At 47.7% G+C, this 13,466-nt stretch overlaps 1 protein-coding gene across 2 annotated transcripts in view; it reads right to left on the minus strand.

Annotated features, from left to right (window-relative positions):
• Positions 1–259: 259 nt before the first annotated feature.
• The window catches only part of LOC128423867 (tumor necrosis factor receptor superfamily member 16-like), a 48,898-nt gene continuing 35,691 nt past the window's right edge, over positions 260–13,466 (minus strand). For both annotated transcript variants that reach the window (XM_053409419.1, XM_053409420.1), the window contains exons 4-6: positions 9,393–9,615; positions 1,529–1,674; positions 260–1,100 (exon numbers count right to left, since the gene is read on the minus strand). In XM_053409419.1, the coding sequence (XP_053265394.1) occupies positions 796–1,100; positions 1,529–1,674; positions 9,393–9,615 (674 nt within the window). In that variant the 3' untranslated portion in view covers positions 260–795. The remainder of the gene's footprint in view (positions 1,101–1,528; positions 1,675–9,392; positions 9,616–13,466) is intronic.

Genomic DNA, 13,466 nt, shown 5'->3' on the forward strand with positions numbered 1-13,466 from the left:
AGATGGGCGCACAACCCTAGAGTCTGGCAAGACTGGCCCGTACGGGCAGGGGTACCTTTACCTTTACCTTTTCTCAGCAGGATAAAAGTGGGTACGGTGAGACTGCCATCCTCCAGACCACCTCCTCCCGGAACTCTCCCCCATCCATCACGATTTAAAACATTTTATTGTTTATTATTCAACACAGTAAACCAAAACAACCGAAATAGTAAAAGTTTGGGGATTATTATTATTATTTTTAAAATAATTTCTGAGGACCGATTTCTGAGGACCGTCCCTACATTGTAAAAACGCGACACCTGCAAGATATACAGAAACAGGGTCCAGCTCACCTGAAACAGAAATACGTAGCAGGTGCAGAGAGTACGAAAACCCCTTTGAGTCCAATCTTTAGCTAAAAGGGAAAACCACACATGCCTGCTTCTCCCCCAGCGTAAACACACTGTGTAGACCCAAACAAGGAACTCCAAACACGGAAGCACAAAGCCATTTCCCCTCTTCCTTGTACCTGCAGGTCATCTGGGGCAACCCGGTTAGATGTGTGGGGTACCAATCGTAAAATTATTATCATTATCCATCGGTGTTCAGGCACCCCAATGATGTCCACTGCCGTTTGCTCACGTTCCCATGTGTTTTAAGAAATCCCTTTACAGTAAAACCAACGTCCCGATCCCTGACTTGCCCCTTCTTCTTCCCGTCCCCTCCCACCCCCACCCCCAATTTTAGTAAAAACCCAAACCCACAAACGTAACCCTAAGTCAGTCCACCTGCCGGGCCAGCAGGTCCGCTCCCCCATCACACCACGGAGCTGACCTCGGCGGGGGCGCTCAAGTTCTCTGCCACGTCCGCCCTCTCGATGGCCGCCAGGGCCGTGTAGAGGGACTCCAGCGTGGCCCCTTCCTTGGCCGACCAATCGGAGAGCAGTGTGTGGGCGGGGGCCTCCCCCCGGCCGAAGGCGTCGATGGTCTCTTCCTCGTAGCCCAGGTAGTTGGCCAGGCAGCGCCAGTCTTTGCCGTGGGCGGGGGCTTCCAGAAGTTGCTCCACCTCTTCCTGCTTGTGGGGCGGCAGGTTCATGTACAGGCGGGGTTCAATCCTGTGCCCTGTTTTGAGTAGAGGGGGGGGGGTCAGAGAGGATATCACGAATATATGCTCTGAAGGAGTGTCTCCACCCCCATCGTTCTGCCCGGACACTGAGGTCCAGCTCCGAGGGCCTTCTGGCGGTTCCCTCCCTGCGAGAAGTGAGGTTGCAGGGAAACAGGCAGAGGGCCTTCTCGGTGGTGGCGCCCGCCCTGTGGAAGGCCCTCCCATCAGATGTCAAAGAGATAAACAACTACCTGACATTCAGAAGACATCTTAAGGCAGCCCTGTTCAGGGAAGTTTTTAATGTGTGACATCTTAGTGTAATTTTGGTCTTTGTGGAAGCCGCCCAGAGTGGCTGGGGAAACCCAGCCAGATGGGCGGGGTACAAATAATATACTATTATTATTATTATTATTATTATTATTATTATTATTATTATTATTATTACCCTTCTTGGGAAGGTGCTGATCCTGCAGGCTGTGGGTGTCGAGGAAGACCCCGCTGTCGCTGTGAAGCTTCTCGCCCTCCGGGGACGTCACGAGTTCGCCCGCTCGGGCCTTGGCCAGCTGCTTCTTCTGCTTGCACGTGGTCCAGCTGCAATCGCGCCGAAAAGGATGGAGAGGGGGACACACAGACATCAGCGAGGGGCGCAGAGCAGGAAGAGGTGAACCCCAGATCTCCCCCCAAACCCGTCCCTCCCACAAAAGCTACCAATCGCTTCTGCCTCGCCCTGAAGAACCCAACCAGGAAAGCGCTGTGGCTCAGTGGGGAAGAATCTGACTTGCGTGAAGTAACTCCAGTAAGACTGGAGTAAATTTACGGACTATTTGAAAAGCAATTGAGACAAACAAATTACGCTCGTTAGGTTTGCAAGAGGCGTATTGCAAAAAAGATAAGGAGGAGAATTATTCGTTAAGGATAACGAAAGGTAATATGAAATTAAGAAATGCGTAAGAAGTGAGAAAGAACGGGAAATTGTCAGAGATGTTGACGGAAGTCCAAAAATATTGTATAAGATGAGAAGTTATGCTGTATGAATGTTGGAATTAATATGTTAAAAAAACTAATAAAAATGTTTTTTTAACAAATATCAATGATTTTAAAAATAAGTAAATAAATAAAATTGATTGGTTTTCTTTTATTTCAATCGGATTTTTTAAAAATAAAATGCTTTCGGAGGAAAAATCTTTCTAAAGATAGTTTTCTATGTAAGTTACATTCTAGTCCAAAGGCTATTCACGAGGAAATGAGGATTTGTTTTAAGTTTTTCATGTGTGATAAAAGTCAGCCTGTTGTTTTTTTAAAAACTGTTTAAGCACATCAGTTAACAAATATGGATACGTATGCTATATTGTTATTGTTTTAGTTAATTAAATTGTTTAAATTGTTATTAAGGAAATGAATGTTTTTCTCCTTCCAATGAAGGGCAGCAGAAAAGTTGCCCAAATATAAACAGTTAACTTATTAAACCTCACAAGTCTTATTATTATGGGGGGTGGGGTGGAATTCCCTTATTATGTGCATGGCCAGAAATGAGCACAGAGGACACTCCCCGCCTTCTATGAACCGTTGCAACTGCGCCCCAAATTACCTTGAGCTGAACTTCCCCTTTATCTCCCTTCTCATCCTTCTGTACACCCACCAGCCGGTTTCCTCTCCCTCTCTCCTCCTTTCCTGCCAGTTCCCCCATCCCCTTCTCCTTCTCCACCTTCCTGAGCCAGCTGTTTCCCACTCTGCGGCAGCAAAATTCCTCCTCGCAGCCCCTTCTCTTTCTGCCAGCATTTTCTGGGCCATCTGTCTTAAGATGCCAGCAGGGGAGGGAATTGATGCAGGCTTATTATCCCAGACTTGGAGGGCCTGTGGAGAGGAGAGCAGGGGCTTCTCGCGCCCCCCTCCCAGGCCACTGACACTGGCTCCGCTGGCACATGAGCTTGCAGCCCCCACCCCGCCAGTTTAGACCATCCTCTGTTGTCGCCGCCTTCTTCTTTGGCGATCCCCAACTTCTATACAAATAGTCATCTGGGGTAAGAACCCCTTGCAATATTATCTCAACGCCAGAATCTGGGTTAGGGCAGCCTTTTCCCAGTACAGTGGTACCTCGAGTTACATACGCCTCAGGTTACAGACTCTGCTAACCCAGAAATAGTGCTTCTGGTTAAGAACTTTGCTTCAGGATAAGAACAGAAATCGTGCTCCGGTGGCACGGTAGCAGCAGGAGGCCCCATTAGCTAAAGTGGTGCTTCAGGTTAAGAACAGTTTCAGGTTAAGAACACACCTCCGGAACGAATTAAGTACTTAACCCAAGGTACCACTGTAGTGATGTATGGAAGTGAGAGCTGGACCATCAAGAAGGCTGATCGCCGAAGAATGGATGCTTTTGAATTCTGGTGCTGGAGGAGACTCTTGAGAGTCCCATGGACTGCAAGAAGTTCAAACCTCTCCATTCTGAAGGAAATCAGCCCTGAGTGCTCACTGGAAGGACAGATCGTGAAGCTGAGGCTCCAAGACTTGGGCCACCTCATAAGAAGAGAAGACTCCCTGGAAAAGACCCTGATGTTGGGAAAGATGGAGGGCACAAGGAGAAGGGGACGACAGAGGACGAGATGGTGGGACAGTGTTCTGGAAGCTACCAGCATGAGTTTGACCAAACTGCGGGAGGCAGTGGAAGACAGGAGTGCCTGGTGTGCTCTGGTCCAGGGGATCATGAAGAGGCGGACACGACTAAACGACTAAACAACAACAACATCTGATCACTTGCCTGAATGGTGCTATTCCATATGGATTTAATTAAAAAGCAAACTCTCTCTCCACACACATATAGACATAGACATATATATATGTCTAACCTTAGTGGGCCTCCCTCCCCAATATATATATTGGGGAAGGAAGCCCACTAAGGTTGGGGAAACATTCATGTTCTTGCTCTCAGTTTTACTTTTTCATTTAATCCTTTGTTTCTTCCTCTTTGTTCTTTCCTGGCATCTCTGTACAGTGGTACCTCAGGTTAAGTATTTAATTCATTCCAGAGGTCTGTACTTAACCTGAAACTGTTCTTAACCTGAAGCACCACTTTAGCTAATGGGGCCTCCTGCCACCGCCGCGCCACCGGAGCACGATTTCTGTTCTCACCCTGAAGCAAAGTTCTTAACCTGAAGCACTATTTCTGGGTTAGCGGAGTCTGTAACCTGAAGCGTATGTAACCTGAGTTTCCACTGTAATACTTCTGGGAATCTTACTTAAAACAGGGGGGGGGGATGGGATGAACAGGGAGGAACAGAGAACACAATCTTGGAAGAACGGAACGGAAGCTTAAAAAAATTCTTTTCTAAACTAGTCCTAAAAGAATAGGGCACCCGTAAGCAGGATTCGAACGTAAGAGCCCTCTCTTCTTCTGCGGTTTCCGACCATGCTTCTGACTACGGACGCTGAGCTTAGCCATCGATAGCCCTCCATCAATTTGTCCAATCCTCTTTTAAAGTCAGAAAGGTTGGTGGCCTGTGGCAGGGAGTTCCACAGGCTACCTCTACGCTGCGTGACGAAGGGTTTCCTTTTCTCTGCCCTAAACCTTCCAACGTTCAGCTTCGTCCCACGAGTTCTACTGCCATAGGAAAGTTTAAGAAAGCTTTTCTCTAATCAACTCTGGCCAGGACACGCATAATCTCACGTCTCTCCTCTTTCTTCCCTTTTCTCTAAACGGTCCTTTTCCTCGTAACAGGATTTGCTCCATCCCCTTCATTTTTTCCCAACCTCTTCCAACTCCGCTTTGAGACAAGGCGACCAGAACTTGGGACCTGCAGTGTTCCAAACGCACCCCAGGTTTTTTAAACTGATAACAGACCACCGAGCAAATTTACAAGAGCTCTCCATGTGGAGAGCTGGCGGACATTGCTGCAAAACCGCGCTGCAACATTGTGTGTGTATGTGTGTGCGTGCTTTTTTGGGAGGTAGTCCAACAGGGCGATGCCAGGGTACAGATGGGGCTGGAGGAAACGTCTCGGAAACTGACCGCTGTGTGGGAAAAGATCGGCTCCTCTCCTCCCCAAAGAGAGGGGGTCGACTGCTTCACCTCGCACTAAATTTAGAGGGGAAAATCAGAAGCGGGAGGCGGATTTGGGGAGCCAGGGGAGAGCAGTTGTGGGGCCGTCGGCCGCAGCCAAACCTATAGAGCCCTGAGCAGCAGGAGAGGCCTGGCCTTGGGGGTCCGTCGGTGTGAGAGGAATGTATAAAGAGCGGGAGCCCCGCGAGGGGGTGAGGCGGCTCGGAGGGAAATAAATCCGCCCCAAAAGCCGGCACAAAGGGGGAGTTTTGCCCGTTCCCAATAGAACAGCAAGAGACTGGGCTTCCTTTCAGCCAAACCCCATTAATCTCAGCCTCCCCGGCTGGCGAGAGAAGAGACTGGCCTAATCTGGGCCAGAGCATCCCAGCGCCCGGCTTAATCCTATTCAGGCGACAGGCCCCAGCGGCGAGACCCGGCCCAGCGGGGAGGACACCCTCTCCCCACATTTTCGGATAATGCTGTGTGTGTGTGTGTCTTTTTGCAACCCTATTGCGGCCAAGTCGCTGCCTCGCCGGGACTCAACACAGCACCTGGGCACAGATGAAAATGGGGGGAAAATGTTTAGGGAAGCTTTTAATGTTTGATGCATTACTGTATTTTGTTGGAAGCCGCCCAGAGTGGCTGGGGAAGCCCAGCCAGATGGGCGGGGTATAAATAATAAATTATTATTGTTGTTGTTGTTACAGTGGTACCTCGGGTTAAGTACTTAATTCGTTCCAGAGGTCCGTTCTTAACCTGAAGCACCATTTTAGCTAATGGGGCCTCCTGCTGCCACCGCGCTGCCGGAGCACGATTTCTGTTCTCATACTGAAGCAAAGTTCTTAACCTGAAGCACTATTTCTGGGTTAGCGGAGTCTGTAACCTGAAGCTTATATAACCTGAAGTGTATGTAACCTGAGGTACCACTGTATTATTATTATTATTATTATTATTATTATTATTATTATTATATTATTATTATTATTATTAATACCCCGCCGATCTGGCTGCAGATGGTGACAGCAGCCACGAAATTAAAAGACGCCTGCTTCTTGGGAGAAAAGCAATGACAAACCTAGACAGCATCTTAAAAAGCAGAGACATCACCTTGCCAACAAAGGTCCGTATAGTTCAAGCTCTGCTTTTCCCAGTCGTGATGTATGGAAGTGAGAGCTGGACCATAAAGAAGGCTGATCGCCGAAGAATTGATGCTTTTGAATTCTGGTGCTGGAGGAGACTCTTGAGAGTCCCATGGACTGCAAGAAGATCAAACCTCTCCATTCTGAAGGAAATCAGCCCTGAGTGCTCACTGGAAGGACAGATCGTGAAGCTGAGGCTCCAAGACTTTGGCCACCTCATGAGAAGAGAAGACTCCCTGGAAAAGACCCTGATGTTGGGAAAGATGGAGGGCACAAGGAGAAGGGGACGCCAGAGGACGAGATGGTGGGACAGTGTTCTCGAAGCTACCAGCATGAGTTTGACCAAACTGGGAGGCAGTGGAAGACAGGAGTGCCTGGCGTGCTCTGGTCCAGGGGGTCACGAAGTCGGACACGACTAAGTGACTAAACAACAACAACTACATCTGGCTGGGTTTCCCCAGCCACTCTGGGCGGCTTGCAACAGAACACTAAAATACAATAACCTATTAAACATTATAAGCTTCCCTAAACAGGGCTGCCTTCAGATGTCTTCTAAAAGTCTGGTAGTTGTTTTTCCCTATGACATCTGGTGGGAGGGCGTTCCACAGGGCGGGCGCCACCACTGAGAAGGCCCTCTGCCTGGTTCCCTGTAACTTGGCTTCTCGCAGGGAGGGAACCGCCAGAAGGCCCTCGGAGCTGGACCTCAGTGTCCGGGAAGAACGATGGAGGTGGAGATGCTCCTTCAGGTATACTGGACCAAGGCCAGTATATTATTATTATTATTATTATTATTATTATTATTATTATTATCTGGGGCTTATTGGGACCAGAGCTGATTGGGTAGAATCCTGGTAGAGTTGAAAGGGGACCCCACGTTGTAATCTAGTCCAACCTGCTGCAATGCAGGAATCTCAGCGAAAGCGTCCACGACAGATGGCCATCAAACCTCTGCTTAAAAACCTCCAAGAAAGGAGAGTCCATCACCACCCGAGGGAGACCGTTCCACTGCTGAACAGCTCTCACTGTCAGAAGGTTATTCCTGATGTTGAGTCGGAATCTCCTTCCTTGTAACTTGAAGCCACAGGTTCGAGTCCTACCCTCCACTAACAACACTTTGGAGGTCCCAAGTCACAAGGTGGTTAGATTGGTCTCAACTAGGGCCAGGGCCTTTTCAGCACTGGCCCCGACTTAGTGGAACGCTCTGTCCCAAGAGACCAGGGCCCTGCGGGACTTGACATCTTTCCACAGGGCCTGCAAGACAGCTGTTCCACCTGTCCTTGGTTTGGACTCAGTCTGACCCTTATGTTTCCCTCCCCTTATGGTCCTGATTTATCAGCTATTTTAAAATGAGGCTTTATTTTAAATTGGTTTTTTTATCCCTCTCTTTCCCCCCTATTATGCTTTTACTGTGATTTTATTTTATTGCTGTTAGCTGCCCTGAGCTCGGCTCTGGCCAGGGAGGGCGGGGTATAAATAAAAATTATTATTATTATTATTATTATTATTATTATTATTATTATTATTATTGGATGCGGGTGGTGCTGTGGGTTAAACCACAGAGCCTAGGACTTGCCACTCAGAAGGTCGGTGGTTCGAATCCCCGCGACGGGGTGAGCTCCCATTGCTCGGTCCCTGCTCCTGCCAACCTAGCAGTTCGAAAGCACAGAAGTGCAAGTAGATAAATAGGTACCGCTCCGGCGGGAAGGTAAACGGCGTTTCCATGCGCTGCTCTGGTTCGCCAGAAACGGCTTAGTCATGCTCGTCGCATGACCCGGAAGCTGTACGCTGGCTCCCTCGGCCAATAAAGCGAGACGAGCGCCGCAACCCCAGAGTCGTCCGCGACTGGACCTAATGGTCAGGGGTCCATTTACCATTTATATATTTTTATTAAGTGCAGGAGAAAACCAGCTTGTTTCCTCTTCTTCCACATATCAGCTGTTCAGGTATTTGCAGGCAGAAGGTCCCTGGTTCAACCCCTGATGGTAGGGCTGGGAACGTCCTCTTCCTGAAACCCTACAGAGATGCTGCCAGTCCGTGTTGGAGTTACTGGGAGGAACTGGTCCGGCTCAGCCTAAGTGGTACTTTCTGATGGCCGGGCCAATCCAGAGAACAGTTTTCCTCCCTCTCTCTCATAGCACTAGAACTGGTGGACGTCCAAGGAAGATGGAGGATTCGGGAGAGAGGAAAGGAAGTCCTTCTTGACACAGTTAATCTGCGGAACTCCCTCCCACAGGAAATAGTGGTGAGCACCAACTTCGATGGCTTTAAAAGAGGATTAGGCAAATCGTTTGTTTTTAATTGTCACAGAATCACAGAGTTGGAAGGGACCAGGATGATCATCTAGTCCAACCCTCTGCTCTGAAGGAATCTTTTGCCCAATGCGGCACTCGAACCCACAACCTCAAGACTAAGAATCTCATGCTCTACCAACTGGTCAGGCCTTTCGGCTTTTAACCGATGGCCTTTTTTGCGTGGGTGCGATGTTTTAACATAACTTAAAAATATATAAACAGACAAATTGATTTTAGAATAAATTTCAATTGATTGATGGTGATTCTATGTAAGCTGTGCTATTTTTACTGTGGTTAGCCGCTCTGAGCCTGGCTTCGGCTGGGGAGGGCAGGATATAAATAAAATATTATTATTATTATTTTAGGATTTTTTAAGTGCTGGTTTTAATGTGTGCCCAGAGTGGATGGGGAGACTCAGCCAGATGGGCGGGGTATAAATAATAAATTGTTGTTGTTTGTTGTTAAATTGTTGTGATTGCTGTGTGCAAAGCCTGCCTGGGAGCTGAGTGCGCAGTTCTGAAGGGGAGCCTTCAGAATAATAATAATAATAATAATAATAATAATAATAATAATAATAAAAATAAAAAATTATTATTATTATTTTCGTTTCCAATGCTGCAAGTTGCTTTGAGCGGCTGTGCCCCCCAAACCCCCTCTTAAATCTAAATAATAATAATAATAATAATAATAATAATAATAATAATAATAAAAAACAACTGTGCAAACACTCCTTTTTGCTCTGCCCTCCAAGTCTGCTCCAACCACTAGCCTGCAAAGCCGCAAAGGCACATTGCTTGCCAAAATCCCCTACACACGCCCGTCCCACCCTGAGCGTCCCAGACGTACGATTTGAAAGCCACGTAGGCAATGAGTCCCAAAACCACGGCCGCCAGGATGGAGCAGTAGACGGGGATGATGTTCTTGCTGTTGTCCTCGGCCAATGGCGGCACGAACTCTGAAGAGGACGCATTGGGAGCAAGGCTGCTTTCTGAATCCAGAAGCGGTGTCTTTTTCGGGAACTCCTTCCGGGCCTCGCCCTCGCTGCGTTTCAGGATCTGAAGCTCTTTATCTGGAAAAAGAAGCGCAAAAGTTATTACCGGTAAGTGGGGAGGCCTTGGCTAGGTTGATCAATAAGAACCACATTGCTTGACAACACTGCCAGTCTGGTGCCATGTGCGCCAATCATGTTGACAAAGGTTGCGTTTGGAAAAACGGGGGTTTGCAGGAATCTTTGGGGACAACAAACAACACAAAAAACACGAAGACTGTATACTAGATAGCACTGCAATTCTTATTGCATGATATACATGACTTAGTACAACAAAAAAACAGTGTGTACACTTGTAAATTCTCTAATATATTTGAAATAAATGAACACATGTCTGTCACTCTTTGAAAGTCCGTAGAAGCATAATAAGTCTATGCTTGAAACATAATAATAGATGCTATCCTGTGGGCTAAACGGCAAAACTTTTTTTAGGTGCCGAAGTAGTAAGTGAATAACAACGTAGGACAGTGATCCCGGATAATCTGACTGTTTCGCTGGAATCTTCTTCAGCGCAACTACAAAAGAATTCAAATATGAAACAATGGCCTGTGTACATGAAAACGATATAAACTTCACACATTACAACCCATATGCTACAATTACAAAAAGAACGAAGGTTGTTGTTTAGTCGTTTAGTCGTGTCCGACTCTTCATGACCCCATGGACCAGAGCACGCCAGGCACTCCTGTCTTCCACTGCCTCCCAGTTTGGTCAAACTCATGCTGGTAGCTTCGAGAACACTATCCAACCATCTCGTCCTCTGTCATCCCCTTCTCCTTGTGCCCTCCATCTTTCCCAACATCAGGGTCTTTTCCAGGGAGTCTTCTCTTCTCCTGAGGTGGCCAAAGTCTTGGAGCCTCAGCTTCAGGATCTGTCCTTCCAGTGAGCACTCGGGGCTGATTTCCTTCAGAATGGAGAGGTTGGATCTTCTTGCAGTCCAGGGGACTCTCAAGAGTCTCCTCCAGCACCAGAATTCAGTGTATAGGCAGCCGTGGGGTGTTAGGGGGGCAATAAGTCTGGTAGTCTAGGGACGCAGGTGGCGCTGTGGGTTAAACCACAGAGCCTAGGGCTTGCCGATGGGAAGGACAGCGGTTCGAATCCCCACGATGGGGTGAGCTCCTGTTGCTCGGTCCCTGCTCCTGCCAACCTAGCAGTTCGAAAGCACGTCAAAAGTGCAAGTAGATAAATAGGTACCGCTCCGGTGGGAAGGTAAACGACGTTTCCGTGCGCTGCTCTGCTTCGCCAGAAGCAGCTTAGTCATGCTGGCCACATGACTTGGAAGCTGTACGCCGGCTCCCTCGGCCAATAAAGCGAGATGAGTGCCGCAACCCCAGAGTTGGCCACGACTGGACCTAATGGTCAGGGGTCCCTTCACCTCTACCTTTAAGTCTGGAAGGGGGGCACATCATGCTCCTTCTGGGGCAGTTTGTCATCCTTTGGTCTCCAGACCGCACTCAGCTCTCACCTGTGGCTTCCAGGAGCTGCGACACGTGGCCACAATCCTGGGAAACGTCTTCAACTGGCTGGCTAAACCAGGTGATGGTTGTCTCAAACCCTCAAAGAGTTAGGAACTTCGCCTGCATGTGAAGACAGGCTCTGATGGATGGAGCACACGAGAACAAGAGTTGGTCCAGCGGTCAAGAAGGCCAGTTTCTGTTCCCAAAATGGAAACAGCAACAAACAAACCTATGGTCACGTAAAGCACGCTCAATAAAAACACGAGACGTAAGCAGCTGTGTTCTTAGATAAATAAGGTATACTATTCATTCTATCAAATTGTAAATTTCAACGGAAGGAACTTACAAAGTTCAACAAACGAACAAAGCCGAAGAACCAGTGGATCGGATCATTCTCTAGTCAGTTCATGCATAAGGTCCATCTATGTAATGGTGTCTATTCCACCTGTCTGTTCATAAAGTCCAAACAATCCACATGAAAGGTTGTTACACTTCCACAAAATCCTTTCACAGAGTCTAAGACAAGGATTTCCGGAATATTGGCCTTGTTTTGCCGTCTTGGGCTTCATCAGAAGTTAAAGAACATGTGTGATATTACAAGACAGTAGATCTTATGGCATAGTAGTCGCTGTGGTATACAATGAATAGTATACCTTATTTATCTAAGAACACAGCCAGTTACGTCTCGTGTGTTTACTGAGGAATGCTTTATGTGACCATAGGTTTGTTTGTTGTTGTTTTATCCAAAATGGAAACAGCAAGAAGTCCCAGTGAAAGAAGAGTGGCAGAAGAAGATGATGGACTTTGCAGAACTGGCGAAGCTGGCAGGAAAAATCCAAAACCAGCACGTATTCAAGTATTCCAAAAGGACTAGGGTAAATTTATACGATGTTTGAAAGATCATTGTAAGCAATTAACATCACTAGCAGGGTTGTCTGAAGACTTGCAATGAGAAATTTTCTATCTTTATTTAAATTTTGAGTCATTCTGTAATGAGTGTAATTAGAATTGGGAAACGTATAAATGGCAATGATATAAAGGTTAATTTTGAAAGTCAACAGGCTCTAAGAGCCAGAGCAGTACAGTGGTACCTCGGGTTACAGACGCTTCAGGTTACAGACTCCGCTAACCCAGAAATAGTACCTCAGGTTAAGAACTTTGCTTCAGGATGAGAACAGAAATCGTGTGGCAGTGGGAGGCCCCATTAGCTAAAGTGGTGCCTCAGGTTAAGAATAGTTTCAGGTTAAGAACAGACCTCCGGAACGAATTAAGTTCTTAACCCGAGGTACCACTGTATAGTGGATAATGATGATGTGAATGTAAAATATTAATTGGGGGGAAATAAAAATTATAGATAGATAGATAAATAGATAGAGATAGATAGATACAGTGGTACCTCTGGATATGAACGGGATCCGTTCCAGAGCCCCGTTCGCATCCTGAAGCGAATGCAATTCGCGTCTGCGCGTGCCGCAATTCGCCGCTTCCGCACATGCACTTCTGCGCATGCATGAGCGGCGAAACCCGAAAGTAACACATTCCGTTACTTCCGCAACCTGAAGCAACTTCAATCTGAGGTATGACTGTAGATAGATAGATGGCACGTGCCGTAGACTGAGGGAAGTGAGGGACAGATAGAGGTCATCATCTTGGGAAGGGAGCCTGTCTAAGAGAGGGAAATATCTGATCCTAAACCTCTGCTAACTTGCAGGATATCATTGGGAGTAGGAGAGGCTAAGAAGTGAAGCCTTCACAAATCCAGACTGCGGTCCCTAAGGCAGTTGGATGGCTCCTTGTACGCCTCCTTCTGGCATCCAAGCGGGTGCCCAACATCTTACTCTGTTTTTCTCAGTGAAGCTGAGAGGAGGGTCTTGTCGTCTGAGCAGCCTAGGACCTCCAGACTCACTGCTCAGGCTTCACCCCTTGGAGGTCGCTTGGCTGCCGCTATCGCAGCGGTTTGTCTCAACCCCTGGAAGCGCACTAATGTCTCTGTGTTTTGTCCAAGAGGGATTTCTTGTGCGATCCTGATCTAAACCTGTCAGGAAGGTCGAAAAATAGCTTTGCGGGGAGCCTAGCGGTAGGGCCAGCTCTGCCATTATCCCAAAATCAGCACAACGATGAGAGTTGTAGTCTAGAGACAGCCGGGACAAGGGGGACAGGTTCCTCAGCCCGGTTTGAGTGTGGTTGTTATTCCGTATATCCATAGCTGTCAACTTACAGATTTGAAAATAAGGGACCAGCAGCCTCGAAAATAAGGGAACAGCAGCCAAAATAAGGGATTTTCCAAGGGGCACAGGTCTGTTCGACTTCTGAGCCCCTCCGAGCCAAAGGCAGAAAGCCCAGCCAGCAGCCAAACGAAGCCTCAAGCGGTGGTTCCCACAGCGCAGCAACCCGGCAAAGGGGATGCAGCAAGGA

Source organism: Podarcis raffonei, chromosome 12 (assembly GCF_027172205.1).
Source record: "Podarcis raffonei isolate rPodRaf1 chromosome 12, rPodRaf1.pri, whole genome shotgun sequence".
Taxonomy (NCBI): domain Eukaryota; kingdom Metazoa; phylum Chordata; class Lepidosauria; order Squamata; family Lacertidae; genus Podarcis; species Podarcis raffonei.